At 41.9% G+C, this 22,137-nt stretch overlaps 1 protein-coding gene across 1 annotated transcript in view; it reads right to left on the reverse strand.

The window, feature by feature from the left end:
* DDR2 (discoidin domain receptor tyrosine kinase 2) overlaps positions 1-14,511 on the reverse strand; it is a 171,389-nt gene extending 156,878 nt beyond the window's left edge. Inside the window, exon 1 of the mRNA XM_089683073.1 lies at positions 14,165-14,511. Within this exon, the coding sequence (XP_089539199.1) occupies positions 14,165-14,186 (22 nt within the window). The 5' untranslated portion in view covers positions 14,187-14,511. The remainder of the gene's footprint in view (positions 1-14,164) is intronic.
* Between the last annotated feature and the right edge of the window lie 7,626 nt (positions 14,512-22,137).

Below are 22,137 nucleotides of genomic sequence, written 5' to 3' on the forward strand. Positions count from 1 at the left end.
AGCACTGATGGGCACTGATGGACTGCACTGATGAGGTGGCACTGATGAGGCAACACTGGTGGGCATTCATGAGGAGGCACTAATGATGCTGCACTGATATGCAGCAATGATGGTCACTGATAGGCGGCACTGATAGGCGGCACTGATGGGTGACACTGACGGGTGGCGCTGTCGGCACTGCCTGACAGCCTTGACTGATGGCACTGACTGGCGGCACCACTGGGAACTGATGGGCAGCACTGCTGGGCACTGATAGGTGCAACTGCTGGGCAGCACTGATGGGTGGCACTGTTAGGGGACACTGATGGATGGCACTGCTGGGAGGTACTGCAGGGCACTGATGATCAGGGCACTGATCATCAGTGCCCTGATGATCAGTGCCAATCTGCTCTGTGATAGCTGCCATTTATCGGCAACTGTATTTACTCCGTGATCTGCTGTGTCATTGGACACAGCTGATCACGCGGTAATAGGTCTCTGTGATTGACCATATACCTCATCACATGATTAGATGTGTCCGTAGGACATAGCGATCATGGAGATCGCCAGGTGCGCGCCCCTGGGGGCGCGTGGGAGGTCGTGGGCTGGGAGGACGTCATATGACGCCCTCCCAGAACTTGGTAACCATGCTGTAGCCATCATTCGGCTATAGCATGGTTACCAAGTGGTTAAAAAAACTAAAGGGTTTTTTTTTTTTTGGACAGAGTGGAGTTGGATTAGAACACCTGTCATGTTTTTTGATTGCTGTCTGTGTCTCCAGGAGATTCACCCTCTCTATGTGTCCTGTTTACCATTATCATTGAAAGTGAAATGAAAAGAAAATCCCAAATGTGGAGTTGCCCCCATAAAAATAATAGAGGGGCATCTCCTAATGGGGACACAGATGGCAAAACATAAAAAAAACTGACAGGGGTTATAACCCCCCCCCCTTACTCTATCCAAAATAAAAAAAGTGTTGTCTATAGTTCTATTTTAGGCAAATAGACTGTGCAATTTGCAAGTTGCTGCAGAGCTTAGTACATGAGGCAAAGATTAATTTTACAAAATTACCCTCTATCCAAAATGTACATGCAAGGAAAAAAAATGCATTTTTGCTTGCACATGATTGGATGATGGAAGTAGGCAGAGCTCCCCCTCATTTACTAAGCTCTGGAGCACCTTAATTTGCAAAGTGCTTAGTCTATGTGCCTTTAGTAAATTCACTCCATTACATGTAGTAAAGCATATTTCTTTTCTCCTGTCCTTTTGCCAGATTTTCAGAGAATTGTTTGTGAATATGCAAGCATATACATCATTTGCTTCAAAAAAACCTCCCAATCACTCCAAACATAATACAATGTACATGCATATCACAATGTTCTAATCCCTTGTTAGAACATACGGTATGTCATATGTAGTGGGGATACTTTCCTTTTTCACAATTATTGTAGAGATACAGTATCTTCATGCTGACAAGTTCCCACTGACATCATTGATCTTTTTAGCTATCTATAAGGGAGTGATTCCTCCTACTGACTATCACACTAATGTATCATGAGTTGTAGATATAGTCATTTTTATCAGGGGTTTCTTTAGACTGGAAAACTATTTCAAGGATTCCTCTGTTTTGAAAAGGTTGAGAAAGGCTGCTTGAAAGTGTAACTATAGGCAGCAGGTTTTTTTTTCATTTTGGATAGAGTAATGGAGGATTATAACCCCATCAGTGTTTCTTGAATTTTTTTTTGCCTTCTGTGTCCCCATTGGAAGATGTCTCCTCCCCTACTTTTCTGGGGACAATCCAAAATTTAGAATTTTCTTTCCATTTCATTTCACGCTCAATGACAATAGTAAACAGGACAAATAGAGAGGGTGAGACTCCCTAACTTGGACACAGACAGCAATAAAAAAAACTGACCTAATAGGTGTTGTAATACCTCTCCACCCTATCCAAAACTAAAAAACAAGTTTTTCCTTTAGTTATACTTTAAGTAAATACAAAATGTCTTTCTACATATCAAATATTCACAGAAAATAGTATTAAAAAAAATCACATTACCAACAAAAACTGACAAGGGTTTCAATTCTCCTCGACTGTATCCATTCCACTGGATATCGCATGAGATAAAATACCTCAGGTTTCATGAGATAAATACTGCATATTTCGATGAAATACCGCATGCCTTATTTTAGCAACATCTGTGAATGTTAAAAGACGTTTTGAAAAATGCTATGAGGTATTTTACCACAAACTTTAAGGAGGAAAATACTGGTTTGTGAATGGATCCCACTATAACTACCTCTCTCCCTTTTTATGTAAGTGATCGAATATCCTCTGTTCTCAGCTGCATAAGGAGCTCAGAGAGATAGGGGAGGGGAAACATCAGTAGATTGGTCTTCCCAGTGAATGACTGTGCTGGGGGGCATGTGAGCACAAGTCTAATTATTGGAAGACAGCACGCTGAGTTTTCAGCACAGCTAGGAAACTGACCTTGCTGACCTAATACTGTAAGTTTTTAATAAAAAAGCAGAGGGACTGGTGGGAACACCAGGGATTTCAAACAAAAGAAGCAATACAAAGAGAACAGGATACTTTTTCATACAGGGATACTTTTTCTTACAGCAGACACATATACTGGTACAACAGGCACATATCAGGAATATAAAATGTTGGTTTTACATATTCTTTAATGGAGTTATGAAACACCCAACATAGCAGGGAACCTGCGTGAGGTTTCCCAAGTTTAGGGTTTCACCTTGGGGATGATAAGTGCCTGTTCACACCAAGCAGTTGTGGAAAATCACTCCTGTTACTGTAGTGGGCAATAATACACCAATTGCAGTGTCATTATTATTATTATTATTATACAGTATTTATAAAGCGCCAATAGTTCGCTCAGCGCTGTACATTACAAAGGGGGACAGAACATGTGACAGAACAACGACAATACAATGCAAAACATGAGGGGATCGAGGGCCCTGCTCTTTCGAGCTTACAATCTAGAAGATGTCATTTGTTTTTAATGTCACCCCAATGTACCTTCACAACCCAACTGTGTTGCATGGCACCTCAGTGCACCACAATGCACAATGCATGCATTGTGTTGCACTGAAAAAAATGCAGCAAGACCAATTTTATGTGCATTACAATGTGTTGCTGCATTTTTATTTTGAAAATGTGATGAGCTGTGAACTACTGTAATATCAGTGACTGATTTACTGGTAGAAACATGCTAAAAGCCAGAAAGAAGTGTACATTTTAGACCCAAGTACGGCATCACTTCTGCATAACATATGCAGGAGCATGCTCAGGAACACTCAGCATTGTGAGTGTCATGAATGGGATGTCCTCTTGTAATAAGAGGAGAATCACAAATGGCTGTTCTTTAGGTTAGCCTGGTTACTAGAGGCGGTGCTTCCACTGGCTAGCCCAACGTCATTTTCATTGTTGCTTAATAAATTGGCATTGCTGAACCTAACGTAATAGAAATGTTATACATTTGTACACACTATAAGAACAATAAATTAATACATTACGTTTTACAATTCATAATATTATGTTCCCTGAACATTCTGAAGCGTATTTATGAGCAAATGAAAGGAGTGAATGTGACTTTCACTGAACTATCACTGGTAGAAAATCAATCCTTGTCATTTAAAACATGTACACCTAGAAGAGTCACTTGTAGTGAATATTTGATAAATGATTTACTGCTTTATGAATATGCCGCCTTTACAACAAAAATGGGTCTATTTATCAATGTTTTCACCTATAATTCACATAAGATTCCAACATTTTTCACATAAGATTAGATTGGAAAGATGTGTGAATTTTGAAAGACTCCAAAGTATATGCAACAGTTGTCTTGAAAGTTAATACTGTGACGCCAAAAATATATCTGAATATGAAAGAAACAGAATCAATTACCTTCTGACATACTGCAATTCTATGACATTGACGTATGTTAAAGTGTAAATAAACAGGTATGCTATCTCTTTTAAAGAATTTTGTCATTCAAACCAATACATGATCCATAGTGTGAACAATCCAATTAAATGATAATCATACAATATGAAAAATTACCCAATATACTGTGCAAAGAACAAGTATGTGCAAATTAAGCAATGTAAAAAATAAAGTGCATACAACCTTAATGCAGGCCAGCTGCAAATTATTGTGCAAAATATGCGATGATGAATAGCCCCCACTATACAGTTCAATATATCATATAAATTTGCAAAATATGCAATAACCAATAATCAATATAAATACATGAATCTAAATACATTTCCTACTAAGGCCCCTTTCAAACTAACAGTCCGATTGGGTCTGCCTGTCAGCTTTTCAGGCGGACCAGATTGAACCATCCATAGACCTCTATGGACCGCTGACATCCGCTAGCATCTGATCCGATCCTGTATGCCAAAAACAGATGGATAGGGATCCGTTCCCCATCCGTCTGGTCCATCAGATCACATGGCAGTTGGATGGAAATGGACAGGTGGTCCGTTTCTATCTGACTGCCCCATAGAAGACAGTGGGCATTGTCTGGGTCCGCTCTGCAGCAGCGGAATGAACACCGACCTGTCATCCCCCTACTCAGTGGGGATCAGTGAAGAGACGGATCATCTGATCAGTGGTGTATCTAGGTTTTTTGCTGCCCTAGGCAACACAAAAATCAGCCGCCCCAACCTTCCCCACGGAGAGAGCCTGACACCGACCAACACTCCCCCCCACACTGTGGGGAGAGCATAACACCGACCAACAACCCCCCAAAGGAGAGAGCTTGACACTGACCAACACCCACCCCCCAACCATGGACAGAGCATAACACCAACCAGCAACCCACCCTACCAAAGGAGAAAGCCTGACACCAACCAACAACACCCCCCCCTCCCCGGCCATTACCATCGTCTCCCCCATACACCCACCGCCACTCTTTCCCATCCCTGGCAAGAGAGAGAAAGAAACTCACATACACTCACCTTTACAGCTCCGGACATCCCCGGGAATAAGAGTTGGGCTCTGCATGCACAGTCAAGCAGCCCGCAGGCTCTCTTGGATCCCACCTGGTCCCTATGCGGCATGCGTTCCTTCTTCTGAGGGGTAGTGCTGCCCCCCTGAAAAATGCCACCCTAGACAAATGCCTTGTTTGCTTTGTGGTAAATATGCCCCTGCCACTGATGGGTCCGCCTCGTCAGAAAGGGGTCTAATAGTATACAGTTCATCCAAGTGCTCTCAAGCAGGTGCTCATATGCGTAGCCAGGAGCTAGCTAGTCTGTCCGAGTCATCGTGGGACATTCTTTAACAAAGACTGCCTCGAGTTTGTTTCCCTCTAGTGTTAAGCCTAAGTACTGTGACATTATTTCCTGGAAGCAGAGAGAGAGACCACTACTGAGAACAGGGGATTGTGCGACATGTAGTCCATGGAGCTGGGTTTGGCATGGAGTCAAAAACTACAAGAGAGAAGAATCCTGGGAGAGGAGATAAATAGCCTGGCCAGGGAAGAGTTCTCTCTCTTGGGAACACACCCTTCAGCTGATAGGAGGGTCACGGCCACTCTGGAGAATGCGAGAAGGCTTCGCGGCCCGGACAGTGTGGAGAGTCTTAACCGAGTGAGCCATACACCTCCAGGCAGGACCACCATCACCAACTCCCTGTCAGCCAAGTGACTGTCGAGGGTCACTCTCATCATCATCGTTACAGACCCAGCCGAATCCCAGCATTGCCAGGTGCACGGTCAGACACCATTCACTGGTTACAGATTCTTCAAGAGCCTGTTCTGGGACATCCCACTCCCTTGAGCCTTGGTGTCATCAGGATTGGTGAGCGGGAAGAAGCCCACACTGTGTACATCCTACAAAAGACACTGCATGCAAACACCTTTACCCCATCTCTTTACACAAAACCATCTAACAGGAAACATTTTGCATGTGCTATCCACTAATGCTGGTTGCCATTGCAGTCCCTCTGGACCCTTGTTGAGCTAGCTGAAGATTCCGGACACCTATACCAAGGGGCACTCTTACTCAGAATTTGCTTATTGCATTGTTCCTATATTAAGTTCTTATAAATTGTGCTGTTATTATTTGGGCCCATGGCATCAGGATTTTGAGCAGTTTGACATAGAAATGTCTTTCTCTTCCCTTTTATACCTGGGGTCATAGGTTCTTTCAGGGCCTATTGGTTATCACTGTTTGATTCACTGTGATTTTCTGTACATTGCATATCTGTGTTCTATACTCGTGAGGACTAAATGTTTTATATTGAAAGATATCTGCATTATCATTACTTTCTGTCTGTTGACTTAGGAATCCTTAGTAAATACTCATTTACCTGGTATCTTTGCAATTGTGATATTTATTTTTCTATGTCCGAACCCAGGGCGTCAGAGGTATCGAGAGGCTTGCAAGGTCAGGGCAACAATTCGGGACAGTCATCTTCCAGATGCCCCTGAAGGGGTGGCACTACATGTATAAAAAGTGCTTCAGTGCCTGTGCATGTTTCATCAGAAACTAAAGCCTCTTACCAGACCAAAATGTTCTCAGGTAAAACAGAGATCAGTAGTGCTTTACAATGGCTCAGGATGAAAGAGCCAAAGCTCACACCAACGGACCTTTCCATCCACCAGTGACTCATTAAGCCAGATTCAGCATCTGTGTCCCCTCCACAGGGCTATGCACTCAGGTCTATCCTCCCCTCAACACTCCTCAGCAATGATGAATATTAGATGCAAAGAAAGAGAAGTCTCAAAGTGCAATATGTGTGAACTCAGGTTTTTTTAAGAAGTAATAAAGCTTACAAACATTAGAAGATTCAAGCAATATACTAAAATTGTGGGGCAGCCGCAGGACCCAATGGCACTTCCATACATGATGACATCACTGCCTCAACGCCGCCTGATGTAGTTTCCAATAACAGATGTCCTCTGGGATTGGAAATCTCCAATCCCAGAGGATACCTGTTATGGGGAAACATGTCAGTAGATGTCCAACCCCAGAGGACACCTGTTATAGGGAAACGCGTTGCCTTTGTGTTAAGTTTTATAGTAGCTGTAGAGACTCCCTCAAGCATTAGTCCTCTAAGCTATTCAAGTTTTAAGTCAGAAACTCTTATCAGGTCATACTGTCCAATTGTACACACTGTAATAACAATACATAAAGTTTATAAGAGGCCCCCAGAAATTACTTCCCTGGCTGTGACACTTTTAAAATACTGATGTGAAAATGGACACAAATCAGTAAATTGCAAGTTTTTTCCTGTACATATGCATGCAGTGGTCTCCAAACTGTAGAACAGAGGTGCACAACACATGCCCCCCTTAGCCCGCTGATGTGGTCCTCCACCTCATGCTCTTGGATGATGAGTTGGCAAGCCCAGATTGCGGGTTGCTGACCTGCAATCCCAGATCATCACTGTAATGGAGCCGGTGCTGCAGGAATCAAGCGTCTACAGAGTGAGCAGAGCTTCCTCTCTAGTACAGGCTCCTGTCTCAGGCAAAATGAATTTGGTATCACTCCGCTTGGGAAAGGAACCTAGCAGCAGAAGCTGAACAGTTAGTTTTTTCAATGGGCATATTAATTATGTAATTACCATGGGCATAATAATTATTAAATAATATGGGTATTGGCACTTTAAAAGAAAAGGGTTATTGGGCTGCTTTCACACTGATCTGCAGGTGCAGAGCAGTGCACCTGCCATTTTCTTGAGGGTTAGCTGCACTGAGCCATAGACTTCAATTCTATTCTGCAGGTTTGGTGCGCTTTCCAAAAGTGCGCCACACCTGCAAGATATAATAGAAGTCTACCGTAAAGCACAGATAATGCACAGGAAAGTCGCAGATGTGCTGCTCACACCCACATTGCAGGTAAACAGCAGCGCATCAGTGTGAAATCAGCTTTAGGCCCTGTCACATGATCAGTCCGATCGGGTCTGCCTGTCCATATTTCTATTGGACCAGACCAGACCCTCCATTCATCTCTATGCACCCCAGCTGTAGGAATCATATAGTATATGAACCATAGTTTTCTGATTTCTGAATTATGCAATGTTTTGTACATCAGACAGTTCTGCATGGAAATATGCAGGCAAATAAAAATGAGCAAAGTAGCAATCCTCCTGACTTGATTTCACATATTAAAGTACTAAACAAGAGGTTTCTGAGATAGTGGGATATTAGAGCGACACTCCAAAATTAGTCCTCTGGCTACCACATTTAAATTTGTTATTACCAATTGTCTGGTAGTACTATTTAAGCACATACGCTGTAATGTCTTAACATTAGTTAAGTTTTAGATGTGGAGACGCACCAACAATTATTCATATCTAAACCCAAGAACAAAAATGGAATATGTTTATCAGTCATTAAATGTGGTGGCTGCATTAGATTTCCTTTTTCAGGCTAAGTACATTTTCTGCAGGAAAAGAAGAATACCTGTTAATCCTGCCAGAAGTCTTGTGTGAATGTAACTTCCTGTTCACAGAACTGAATTGATATCAGCCTTTCTAGCAAGTATCTGGGAACTACAAAAACAACAAAATATAATAGAAGAGAGGACAAAGTGTTTGGAGCCCAAATCAGACGTACAGACAAGGGTGACAATGCCTCTCATAACCTCTCTTTTTCTCTTTTAGAGATTGTGTCATTAGGTAGGTAATTTGGAATAGCGGTTAGAACAGAGATGGGCCTGTTGGAACGTTTTCAGGTCAGCCACTTGTCCACTGTCCTTAACCGCTTTCCTGCCGCCCTATAGCAGAAATACTGCTACAGGGCGGCAGGGCTGCGCAAAATCACACACATACACACACACATATATATGTGATTTTGCATTTCCCGGTAGGGGGCGCGCCCTACCCGTGCCACCACTGGCGGCTTCAGCTGTTGATCACCGAGTCCCGTCCGGTGATTCCAGCACCCGGCAATCGCCAAGTATCACTGACGGGAGAGAGTTCAGTATGTAAACAATACAGATCTCTCCCCTGTCAGCTCCAGCACACTGCTGTGCATTGCTCTGCACAGAAGAGGAATACAAAGAAATGTGCTTACACTGTAAAAGACACACAGCACACAGTTAACCCTTTGATCACCCCAGATGTTAACCCCTTCCTGCTCAGTGTCATTAGTACAGTGTCAGTGCTTTTTATTAGCACTGATCACTGTATTAGTGTTACTGGGGATATCAGTGACAGTAAGTCAGTTCCCCCCACCATGTCAGAATGCCCGCCGCAGTCCCGCTATAAGTTGCTGATTGCCGCCATTGCTAGTATTAAAAAAAAAATTCCAGTATATATGCCACCATTTGTAGACATTATAACTTTCATGTAAACCAATTAATTTACACGTATTGGGATTTTTTTTAGCAAAGACGTGTAGAAAACATTTTGGCCTACATTTATGACGAAATTTGTTTTTTTCTTTTATTTTTTTACTGGACATATTTTATAGCAAAAAGTCAAAAATATAGTTTTTTTCTCAAAATTGTATTTTTTTGTTTATAGCTCAAAAAATAAAAAACACACAGGTGATCAAATACCACCAAAAGAAAGCTCTAATTTTGGGAAAAATGGATGTAGATTTCATTTTGGTGCAACGTTGCATGACCACACAATTGTTAGTTAAAGTAACGCAGCGCCATATCACAAAAAATGGTCTGGTCAGGAAGGGGATTAAATCCTCTGGAGGGCAAGTGGTTAATGCAAAACCACAGATAGGGATTGTTGTGTAAACAAACACCTTCTGTGAACCCTTCACAGTTTTTTGAATGGCCAGGGGGAGAGAGAGGTGGGTAAATGACAGTATTACTTCCATCTATGACACCTGCAGCTATCCAGAGAGGGTCAGAATTATGGTGGGAGCTGTACTAATTGGCATCAAGAAAAGTCTAGATTTTAAAGGGCCATGCATGGCATACACCCCATCAGAAATAATGTTTGTTTACACACTGTTTTACAAAAATCCCTGTGTCAGGAGTTCTGCTATAATAAGATCAACTGTTGGAGCATTCCTATGCTACTAAGATACTCCTAAAAATTTGGAGTGAGTAATAGAGTTTGCTGCTGGTTATTACTTTTTATATCCATTCATTACTAATTTTAAGTTACTTTTTTTTTAAACTCAACTGTCTCTACTTAGTCTTTAATGAATTCTTTGTGTCTGATGAAATATTAGTTCCTTTGCCTGAGAGGTTTTTTAATGTAACAGTTCAGCTCTGAATTGTTTTTCATTTTTACTACATGGTGTGTTGTATTAAAGCCTCTCTATGACCGTATGTGTGAAACCAGTGAGATCATGGTACAAGTCCCATAGTTGTTAAGTGTGATATGAATCATACATAATCTGAAGCGTGAAAAAAGGGGCAGCATTCTGAAACCATCAATAGTGATGCCAGAAGTACAACGGTTGTGTACCCTTCTGCATAAGGAATCTATGATTCCTGTTCATTGTTGCTCCTGTTTTTGGTCTGAGTTAAAGGGCATGTTCAGGCACTAGCCAAATTTACCTCTAAACCAGGGGCGGACTGACCACTTGGAAACTCGGGCACTGCCCAAGGGCCCGGCGTCAGTAGGGGGCCCCATGAGATGCCCCTGGTACCTTTTTCATAGGCTTTTTTGAGTTTGGGCAAGGACACAGGGGCCCCATGACCCCTATTGCCCGGGGGCCCCATGAGTTGTCAGTCCGCCCCTGCTCTAAACCTTCAATGCCCCTCAAAAATATGCCCCAGCATTTATTTTACCTTGTTCCTATAGTGTGATACAACTTTTAATACTCCCTGGCATTTGATCAACAGACTTGTAAAATTCTTGCAGGGACAGCTGAATTCCCACCATTGTAGGCATGCTCACAGAAATACATCTCCCAATAGTCCTTTCATGGAAGTAAATAAAATGAGAAACATGCAGATTGCTAAGGAATACAATTTTTTATTAATTAACTATTATTTGTGAAACAAAATATTCTATACCAAAGTGATATTTGTTTTTGTGAACTGAAAATGTTGTTGTGGATATTAATATGGGAAATACCTTATGGCTTTTTGATTTGAGGCTTATATCTCGATTGCACAATGCCAGTTATTTTTTTTTTTGGTTGTTGTCTTAGAACACAGCAAGGCAACACAAATTATGTGCTTGGAAAGGAGCTTTCCTGACATGCTTCTACCCCAATTTTCCTGATTAGAAGCTAATCAAAGTAACAATATTGTACATGTGAAAGATTCAGGGGTTTAAGTTCTAAAGTTAAAATGTGATACTATGAGGGAGAAAAAGAGAGCCTACAGTTAAAATATAACTCACCATCCTACCCTCTCAGGTTTACTTAGAACCTAGAAATGCATTAGGCAGCCAATGACTGATTTTCCTGCTGTAAATAAGGACCTTTCCTACCAGCAATCATGAACAACGCAACGGTGGCCGAACTGTCTGCTGGCTCCGCTGGTTCTCTGAATGAATTTTGTGAGTGTGTGCAGACATGTAGGCATGCATGCTCCAGAAAAAAAATGCTTGCAGTTCTCTTAAAGTGCACCTAGCCCACCCTAAAATATTTCACCATCTATGGTCTTCATATACCTGAAGCCCCTTGGATCTAAGGTCTAAAAAGCACTTGGGGCATCAACAATAGCCCAAGCAGAAATTAAGCCCCACCTCCTCCCAGAAATAAGTCCTGACCCCTGTCTTTTAACTATCAAATGCTAGTTCCTCAGCGGGCAGGGCTTAACAGGAATATAGGGCTTAATAACTTAAAATTTCAGTTGTGACATTTTATACATTGGTCTTGGGCCATTGGTCCAGCTTGAAGCAATGTAACTGTACATATATCATACCTGTGGGATCCCTCTAGAAGTTGGAAATCATTGTAGTATACACCGTTACCACAGTGATCTCCACTAGATCTAGGTCCCATTGCAAGTGGCTGCCGCTGCATTTTGAACACAGGAGGTCGGCCACTCAGCATGGGAAACCTTCAGAGAATGCTTTACATTTTTTGCAGTGAATTCTCATTTTATTCACTCTCTGATTGGACGAGGTGGAAAGGTGGGATAGTACCATACCTGGAATTCTTTTTTAATAGGAAGGATAGAGCTTAATTTGGACTTGAGCAGCAATGAAGTCCCCAAAACAAAAAAGGTCTAGAATCTAAGCCTTTAAAGTGTAACCTAGGTACTTGCTTAATAGCTTCCCGACTGCCCTATAGCAGAAATACAGCTACAGCACGGCACAGGAGTGCAAAATCATGTATATATACGTGATTTTGCATTTCTGGGTAGAGTGCGTGCCCAAACCCTACCCGCGCCGCCAGTCGCAGCCACGGCTGTCATTTACCAGGTCCTGGCCAGTCATTACTTGCCGGTGCCCGGTGATTGCCGAGCATCTCCGATGGGAAGGAGAACTGTTTGTAAGCAAAACAGTTCTCCTCCCTGTCAGCTTGTGCACACTGCTTTGGATGGTTCCATGGTTTTGGAGCCATCCAAAGCAGTGTGCTTACAGTGAAGCACAGGGACACAGCTTATAGTAAAACAGCACACAAAGTTAACCCTTTGATAGCCCCTCATGTTATCCCCTACCTGCCCAGTGCCATTAGTACAGTGTCAGTGCTTTTTTTTTTTAGCACTGATCACTGTATTGGTTTCACTGGGGATATCAGTGACACCAAATCAGTTCCCCACAGTGTCAGAATGCCCGCTGCAGTCCCACTATAAGTCACTGATCACCGCCATTACTAGTAAAAATAAAAATCCCAGTATATGTACCACCATTTGTAATCGCTATAGCTTTCACGTAAACCAATTAATTTACACGTATTGGGATTTTTTTTAGCAAAGACATGTAGCAGAATAAATTTTGGCATAATTCATGGGAAAAAAGGACATAAATTTCATTTGGGGCAGCGTGGCATGACTGCTCAATTGTCAGTTAAATTAACACAAAAAATGGCCTGGTCAGGAAGGGGGGTAAATCCTTTGGAGAGCAAGTGGTTAAAAGGTACCTGCATGTCGACACTGTAAACTTTGACATATATTAGGCCAGCAGGGGCGGACTGACAATTTGGAAACTCAGGCACTGCCCGAGGGCCCGGGGTCAGTAGGGGGCCCCATGAGATGCCCCTGGTACCTTTTTCATAGGCTTTTTTGAGTTTTTGCAAGGACACAGGGGCCCCATGATCCCTTATTGCCCGGGGGCCCCATGAGTTGTCAGTCCGCCCCTGTAGGCCAGATCAGAATTTTTTTAGCATAATAAAAAAAATTTGTATGCTTTGCATAATTACATTCCTAGGCATTTGGCCCTATGAACTCAATTGAAGGGAAGGGTCCGAATTTGATAATTCCACTGATTAGCTAGCTCTTCCTCAAAGTCCATTTTCATGCCACTTCAGTGAAATGATGTAACCAAATTTCAAGACATATGATTATGTGACCAACCACTGTGGCAGCCTAGAACAGCTTTTTCCTCAAACAGGTAAGTGTTATAAATTTGTTTTAATGGATTATTTTGAAGGGCCAGGTGACTAGGATTACCGAGGCTTGCATTTCTTCTCTAGGTTTGCTTTAACTTCCTGCTTAATAATTCCGTATAATAATATTTCCTCTTTTCACTTGTGGCCTCATTTAACCTAAAACTTCTAAAAAAACAAAAGGGCAACACAATAGAGTTTAACACGATTGCCAGTAACATTCTTTATAGTTGCTGGAAATTTTAGATACGTATTTGCATTCGTAATAATTTCACATAAGGTAGCCGTTTAGTATTATAAATCATAGTTCAAAACGATAGCATGGAATACATAAAGATTAGTTATTCTTTTATATCAAAGTACACATATGTTTCTACCACAAACATTAGAATCTAATTTTGAAATATGCACACAACAGGCCTAATATAACAGGAGAATTTAAATCAAAAATATTTTCTTTTGAATTCACTACCACAAACCACTTCTGACTGTATTCTGGTTTAATCTCCATTTCTACAAGAGGAGCCAGCAACACCATGCCAGGCTGTTAACATTACCTTGCCAGACCAAGATGTAGAGTACACGTTTAAACACAGGCACTCTTCCCTCAATCAAGGTAACACAATACTTGTGTTGTATACCAGTCGGTCTACAAATAAATACAAGCATGTATACATGCATAATACACACCCATGCACCAAAAAATGTGAAATAAATTGTACGTTATATGTACGACTTACATGTCAGTTGAAGAAATTTCATATGTCGTTCTCAGAAGGCTTTGGCAGAATCTCAAGATTTATTAACTGTGACAACACTTTAGCATCTTCGTAAAGTGCTTTTTTCCTCAGAACATTTCTTCTTTACAAGTTCTTTGTTTATCTGGAGTAGTGCCATAATTCCAAATAACTATAATTTTTAACTAAGCCATTACACATTATTTTCCTGAAATAAGTTTCTGCGTATGTGTCAGCGAAGACTCTCAGACTGCAAACAGAAAATCCTGAGCTGTGGAAGCCGAAGAAAAAGGAGAGAGAAACGTCTGTTTCCAAAGGAAATGTCTGCAGGGAGGTTCAGTAATGTGCCTGATATAAGATGCCTTTCAGAAAGTTTCAGTGTATGGCAGACAGGCTGCCAGAGTTCCCAGCATGCAACCTGTGCAACATTTGGCTTCAATTAAGGAAAGAAAATTTAGCTCACATCAATAACACTGGCCTCAGTTGGAGATTTTCTTCTCCTCTGGATTCAGTATTGTGTATGTGTATATATGTACAGTTTGTATGTATATATATTAAAAAAAAATATATATATATATATATATACACATGTCTACAATTTAAAATAAAATATATTGTTTATTTTCTTACTAGAAAACAAATGAGCCATTTAATAATATACATGCTCAATCCAAAGTAAAAAAAAATGAATTATTATTGGTGATGTGTGATTATAGCATTCAGACTATTGTGTCCAACTGCAGTGCTTTATGATGCCATTTATTGTATATAGCATGCTACACAAACATACCACGTGTTATGGTGCACTGCATTCTCCAAAAAGTTTTGCATGTTTTTTTTTTCAGGCCACTGTTGTGTTTAGGCAGCCCGTTCATAATAACGCATGCTAATGCATGTTTGTTCACAGTGCATCAGACGGCAAAAGTTTCATTATAGAGTAGGGAAGGGTTAGAACAGCTTTCAGGTTTTATTTGTTGTCAGTGGCTCTACTGGGGAGATTTCCTCTACCTTTAAATCCTAGTGACAGTAGGACAATCCCAAGCACACCTGGACATTGTAACACCTTAGTTACTTCAGAGTCAGGACACCCTTATGTATATACTGCACCCCTTTAATGATACAATTGTTTTAGTAAAAAACACTTCCAATATATGCAGTTAGAGGTAGTATTTGATTAGTTTTATATGAGGTAGTATCAAAAGGTTTCAAGACTAGTTTTGTAACACACCAACAGGGCTGCATGCACATTCATAGGGAGCACTGACCTTCATAAATCAGTGTGCCAAAAGACATCATCCTGTGTTCATCGGGAGCTGTGCAACTGGTGCTATTCTGACCACATGAGTTACCACATCTGCTATTTCATTGTGGACAGTAAGTTAGAACATAGAGCAAATGTTAAATTCTGCATAAAACTGGGCAAATCTACCACAGAGATGTTTGACAATGAGCTGTTCGATGTGTTTTGAGTGGCACGGATGCTTCAAGAGCGGGGGAACATCACTGGAAGATGACAAGAGATCAGGAAGACCTCCAACGAGCTCAACCCCTGAAAATGTCAAAACCTTTTGGCAACTTGTGCATGAAGATCATCGGAGAACAATTCACAATAATGTTGCCATTGTCGGTGTGTCAAACGGAATAGTCCAGGTAATCCTCACGTATGTTTTGAACATGTGCCGTGTTGCTGCCAAGTTCACCCCCAGGCTGCTGAGTCAAGAGCAGAAGGAGTACTGCATCGAAGTCTGCCAATAACTTCGTCAGCATACTGTGGATGACCCATCGTTCATGTCAAGGATCATTACCGGTGACGAAACTTAAATGTACGGGTTTCACGCAGAATTTTACATTTGCTCTTTGTTCTAACATGCTGTCTATGATGAAATAGCAGACGTGGTAACGCACGTGGTCAGAATAGCACCAGTTGCACAGCTCCCGATGTACACAGGACGATGTCTTTTGGTACCCTAACTTTTGAAGATCAGTGCTCCCTATGATCGTGCAGCCTTGTGCTGCCATCTGTTTACTTCCAACTTTCTGTGTAACCAAACAAGTGGAAGGAATGATGGTTTTAAGATATAAAGCCAGACTGAGACATTTACAGTGCATTATCGCACACATGTTGATGTACAGTATGCCACATTGCATTAAAGCAACCTAATAATTTTAATTTAGCCACCAATGCACCACAGTGAACATTTAAACAGACCTGCACCTCTTTTTTGTATCCAGCACACAGCAATACATAACATGAGCTAAAACACAGGTCCATTATGATGCATTGGAGATGGATGTTGGGGTGCTAAAATGAATTACCCCAACAAAAATGTTTGAATTTGGCTTGAAGAGCATTCTGACTCCTATGAACACCACCTGTACCCTATCTAGCAAATGCTTTTCTTGAGTTTAAAGCCAAACTCCAGCTTCAGGGCCCCTAAGTATGTCTCCAACATGATTAAAAAAGTTAAAAATCAGTACACAGCCTCTCCAGCACAGCCCACTGTGTCCTCCTCCACAACCGTGTCATCACCTTACTTACCTAGCTAAATGATGCAAAGGCACTTCCGTCACTTTCTGTATATCCAGATTGTCATTGACAAATCACTTTGGGGCACACCCTGGGCTCATAATGTAATGCTGCATAGGACACACCACAAAGTGTGCTTTGTTCTTTCTAGCTGTAAGGACCATCCGCTGCCAATGCTGGAGAAAAGAAAAAGGAACCCTTGCTGCTGCATGAGTGACTGGAAGATACCTAGATTTCCGTTATATATTCTGCACATTTTGGAAGAGGGGATCCAAGGAAGAGGAGCCCTAATCTAGAGTTGGGTTATAACTTCTTATCTGCATTCCCTATATGGACACTTTTTGGCACAATGCCCTATGGTGAGGATACCTTATAAAATATAAGTTAGTAAAAGGGAAGGGTTAAAGCTCCAACTTTTTCTGTTTGTAACTTGCTGGGGGGATTTCCTGTTAATGCCTGTCTTGGAGACATAACAGAAAGTAGGAGGAAACCTTCCTAAAGTGGGGAGTTCCCATCTTGATCATATGTCACTGAAACATTTTTATCCATTGGAACATTTTTCCCTCACTTTCTGCCTCAGCAACGACGATCATGTAGACAAAAAGAGGGGCAAATCTCCCCAGCAGAGATACAGAGCCCAATGAAAATTTCCCAGAGGCTCTAACTGTTTCTGCACTTACTCTAGAAACAATTGAGTACTGTCCGTGATACTTTTTTTTATTTGCACTAACATACAATTTTGAGGACAAGCTTTCGGGGTATGTCCCCTTCTTCAAAGTCCAAACAGTACTATTACAAATCACATAGTTTAATCAGAATGTTAGAAGGAATTGAGAAGAAAAAATAAATAAATAAGTAAATAAATAAAAAAAAAGGCTACAGATAAGATACATGAAGAGCGAGGGGGGGGGGGGGATACTACACTCACACAGAGGGGGTCAAGCTTCAGCTAATAGATAGTCATAAAGCTGTCGGATAATGGTTGAGGAATCCCATGTCCAAGTTAAGGCCGTTATCTTTTGTGTCAAATAGAATTACACTTACTCTAAAACTGAAAAAGTTTTGCCTGTACATAAACTTAAAAAGCAGTGCTACATTTTATGGTAAATGGCTTAGTCATACATTTATTGTTTTGATAACTGACTCATATGAACATAATTTACTTTAGTCTGAGCAACTAGGCATCTATGTCTAAAGGTCACAAAAAAGTTAAACACAAATGTCCAGGGTTGATCAGAAGATGGAATCACAAGGAAAAGACACGCTTTGTAAATTTTGAGGTTTGGTGCTGCCTCCTCTAACCCTGCTGCAGGTTCTGACCAGTTTTCCTCACTTTGGTAAGATGTATTTCCACTTCCTATCTTGTCACTGGGACAGGATTTGAGGGGAAATCTTCCTATCTGAGACACAGACAGCATTAAAAGTTAAACAGGAATTCAACCTTTCCTCACTCTATGCAAAACAGAAAAGACCTTGAATTAAATTGTACTTTAAAGCGGTAATAAACCACGGCAGTTAAAAAAAATCCCCTGCAAGGCAATGGCATAATGGGCTAGTATATATACATACGCATACTACACATACTATGCATACTAGCACATTATGAACTACTCACCTTAGAACAAAGCCCTCCAGCGATGCGCTGTCACCACTGACAAAGCTTCCATCTTGACCCAGTCTTCCTCTGGGTTCGTGGGTTCCAGCAGCTTGAATGGCTGAGCCACGATGATGTCAATCCCTTATATGCATGCGGGAGCTGTGGCCATGGCACAGCTTTCTGAAGGAACGGCATGGGAATGCTTTCCTTCAGAGAGCATGCATCGGTGATGTCACCGACTGCCAAAAGAGTGAATATCTCCCAAACAGAGCACATTTAGGAGATATTTATTCTATCTACAGGTAAGCCTTATTATATGCTTACCTGTAGGTAAAAATCATCAAATAGACTTTACTACCGCTTTAAGCAATGTTTTGACTAATGAGAGTTTATGCATTTATGGACTTAAAATGCTTTCAGAAATAGGTTAGCTAAGGCAAGGCAGGATATTCATCACATGACTTAATGTGAGATTTCTTTCTCCTAGGGTTTGTTGTCGTTCCGCCATAGCTCAGTGCAGGGGAAACAATTATGCGGGTTCTTTCCAAAGATGCTTTAATTACATACAAGTAGTCAATCACTGGCTTCCAATACATACCAGGTGTAAGTTCCCCACTACAGAGAACATAGTTTCTCTTGCTCTAAAATCTTACTTTGTTGGTGCTATGGGCAAAGTCACTTGTCAGTGGTATAGGTTGCAACCTCTGGACATGGATACTAGTGTAAGTAGGGTCCCAGCCTCATAGCCCCACACCTGCACACCTATATTTCCCGGCCCCTATGACTTCCCTTCACTCCTGACTGGCACCGTAAAACTCTCTACTATGACTAATATCCACAATCCTCTTACCTCACCCCCCAATTGGTGGTAGCCAGGTACCTGAAAGTGTCCCGAAGTGTTTACATTCTTGGAAAACTAGAGATCTGTTCCTTGCAGGCTCTCATTGAGTATACTTTCAGTATACTATGTGATGAACTGTGATAATCACAGTTCCATTCCTTCCATGTTCTGGTTTGCTTTACATTTCTGTGCCTAGTTATATATACTTTTTTTCTGGTCCTGTTTCTCTTATTCCACCTTCCTCCTGTACTGTCCATTGATTTTTTTCCATTGGTTTCGATTAAATCATTTGTGTCCTGTTCTCTGGAACGGTTAATCTACTGTCATGCTCATCTTGTAGTTTTGACTTTTTTTTCTCTTCTGCCATTTACCGTTATCATTCAACTACCCTGTAATTCACTTCCGTTTGATGATAAACATGTTTCAATAGCCGGTTAAACATCAAGTGCCAGCAGGCAGTTGTCTCTCCACTGAAGGTTCCAAAGCTATAAACGCAACAGTATGCTGCTGGCACTTCTCCACAATATAAAGTGTATTATGGGGGTCTGTTGGACATGGAGTGATTACAGCTAGTTTTCTCTCTGGGAGGAATCAGAAAAGAATGCTTGCTAAATGAGTGAGGCAGTATTTTATAAAACAACTGGTGGATGGGTACTAGGAGCTATTTCTTCCCTAGTACCTCCAACACCCATTCAGACTTAGGCTTCCCCCAACTTAGGAATGCTTCTCAATACAGACCTGTAGGTCCCTTTGGAGTGTTGGAGTTCTGACAGTGAGGAGAAGGATGAGGACATTTGGGACGGCTTCAAGGGGGAGTTTTCACTGCTACTCAATTCAATGGGAAAATCTTGTGGGGAGATACAGTATGCTGCCATTCCAAGGGGGAACACAAAGTGCCCCACTCTGAGGATGTGTAGCACAGAAGCCCTTTGCTGAATTTCCTAATAGTGGTTGGATCCACCTCCCTGTTTGCATAGGTCTAACCGCTAATGGGAAAAGGCTGATTGCCTTTCAACCAGGTAGCCTTGCTTTCATGCTTGTTGCTGAAACAGGAAAAACTGCCCTTTATATGTGGCACATCACTGTGCAGGATTGCATTACAGTAGTGTGCTCCAAAGCACTCCATATCTTCCCCCTGTTTGCCATAGCTGCCCTTACATTATTCGAAAATGTAAATCAAAGTGCTACATCACTGCTGAAAGGTCCCGACATTATTCCAATGAAGGTCAAGGAGACAATTCAAATATACCGTATTTTCCGGCGTATAAGGCGACTGGGTGTATAAGACGACCCCCTAATTTTCCAGTTAAAACATAGGTTTTGGGCTATACTCGTCGTATAAGACTACCCCCCTTCTTAGGCAACACCATTTAACCCCTAGCCTACAGGGCATTTATACCCACTCCCCCCAGGCCAATTTTCAGCTTTCAGCGCTGTCACACTTTGAATGACAATTGCGCGGTCATGCAACACTGTACCCATATGAAATAGGTGGCACTGATGAGGAGGCACTGGTAGGTGGCACTGATGGGCATTGACAGGCATCACTGATGGGCACTGAAAGGCAGCATTGATACATGGCACTGATAGGCGGCACTGACTGGCACTAATAGGTGGCACTGATTGGCAGCACTGATAGGTGGCACTGATTGGCATTGATAGGTGGCGCTGACTGGCACTGATGGGTGACACTGAAAGGCAGCTCAGATGGGCACTGATATGTGGCATTGATGTGCACTGGTAGGCACTGATATGTGGCATTGATGTGGCACTGATGGACACTGACAGCTGGCACTGCTGGGGCTACACTGATCATCAGTGCCCTGATGATCAGTGTACATGTCCCCTCCACGGAAAGCCAATTACCGGCTCTCCTCTGCTCTCCTCTGTCAGCGTGACAGCTCGAGAGGAGAGAAATGCCGATAACCAGCATTTCCCTGTTTACATGTGATCAGCTGTGATTGGACACAGCTGATCACATGACCGAGCCGACATCTTCGGCTCTTTCCGTGATCGGTGATCCGCTGTGTCCGAGGGACACAGCGCATCGCCGCGCATGCGCGGAGAATGAAAGGACATCATATGAGCCAATCACGGCAAGTGATGTATTCTATTAATGAATACAGAGCCTGCTCGGATTGGCTGCATCAGAGAGGCGGGCTGATGATGTCACAACTTCAGTCAATCCGAGCAGGCTCTGTATTCATTAATAGAATATATCGCTTGCCGTGACTGGCTCAGCGCGATACACTGTATATAGCTGAAGCTACCGTACAGTATTACCGCACATCCAGTGGTTCTATACCCGGCGTATAAGACGACCTCCAATTGTTGGGGTATGTTTTTAAGTAAAAAAAGTCATCTTATACGCCGGAAGATACGGTACCCCTTCATCAGCACTAGGAAAAACATATCAATACACTATCAGTACAATATATCCTCTTCAGGGTCATAGTTAAAAGCAATTACCCAACAGCCAATAGTATTGGATTTATAATAACCTCATAAGCCAGGTCACAATAAAGAGATAGCAAATATACAAGAACCTCAGACAAATGTGAGAATTTCAGTTAAAACACACCAGTTGGGTTAAAAAATCAGTAATAAGAATGAGTCAGTAATAGGAATGAGTCATTTATTCATTAGACCCTGCTTTCTTATTTTGCCCTATTGTAAGAGGAAGGGGGGCACACAGACATAAATAATACACTGTTCATGTAAGCGCTTTGATGACCAATTATATGGTACAGAGCCACTTGGATCGGCTCTGTACACAGTGTCTGTGTGCAGACACTGTGGGCTTGATTTACTAAAACTGGAGAGTGTAAAATGTGGTGCAGCTCTGCATAGAAACCAATTAGCTTCCAGGCTTTATTGTCAAAGCCTAATTGAACAAGCTGAAGTGTGAAGAAGATTGGCTACCATGCCCTGCTGCACCAGATTTTGCACCATCTAGTTTTAGTAAATCTACCCCTGTGTGGCTGCCATGTTCCCAGACATGAGAGACATTT

This window comes from Staurois parvus, unplaced genomic scaffold, assembly GCF_062004578.1.
Source record: "Staurois parvus isolate SC_StPar_1 unplaced genomic scaffold, SC_StPar_1.0 ptg000300l, whole genome shotgun sequence".
Lineage (NCBI taxonomy): Eukaryota > Metazoa > Chordata > Amphibia > Anura > Ranidae > Staurois > Staurois parvus.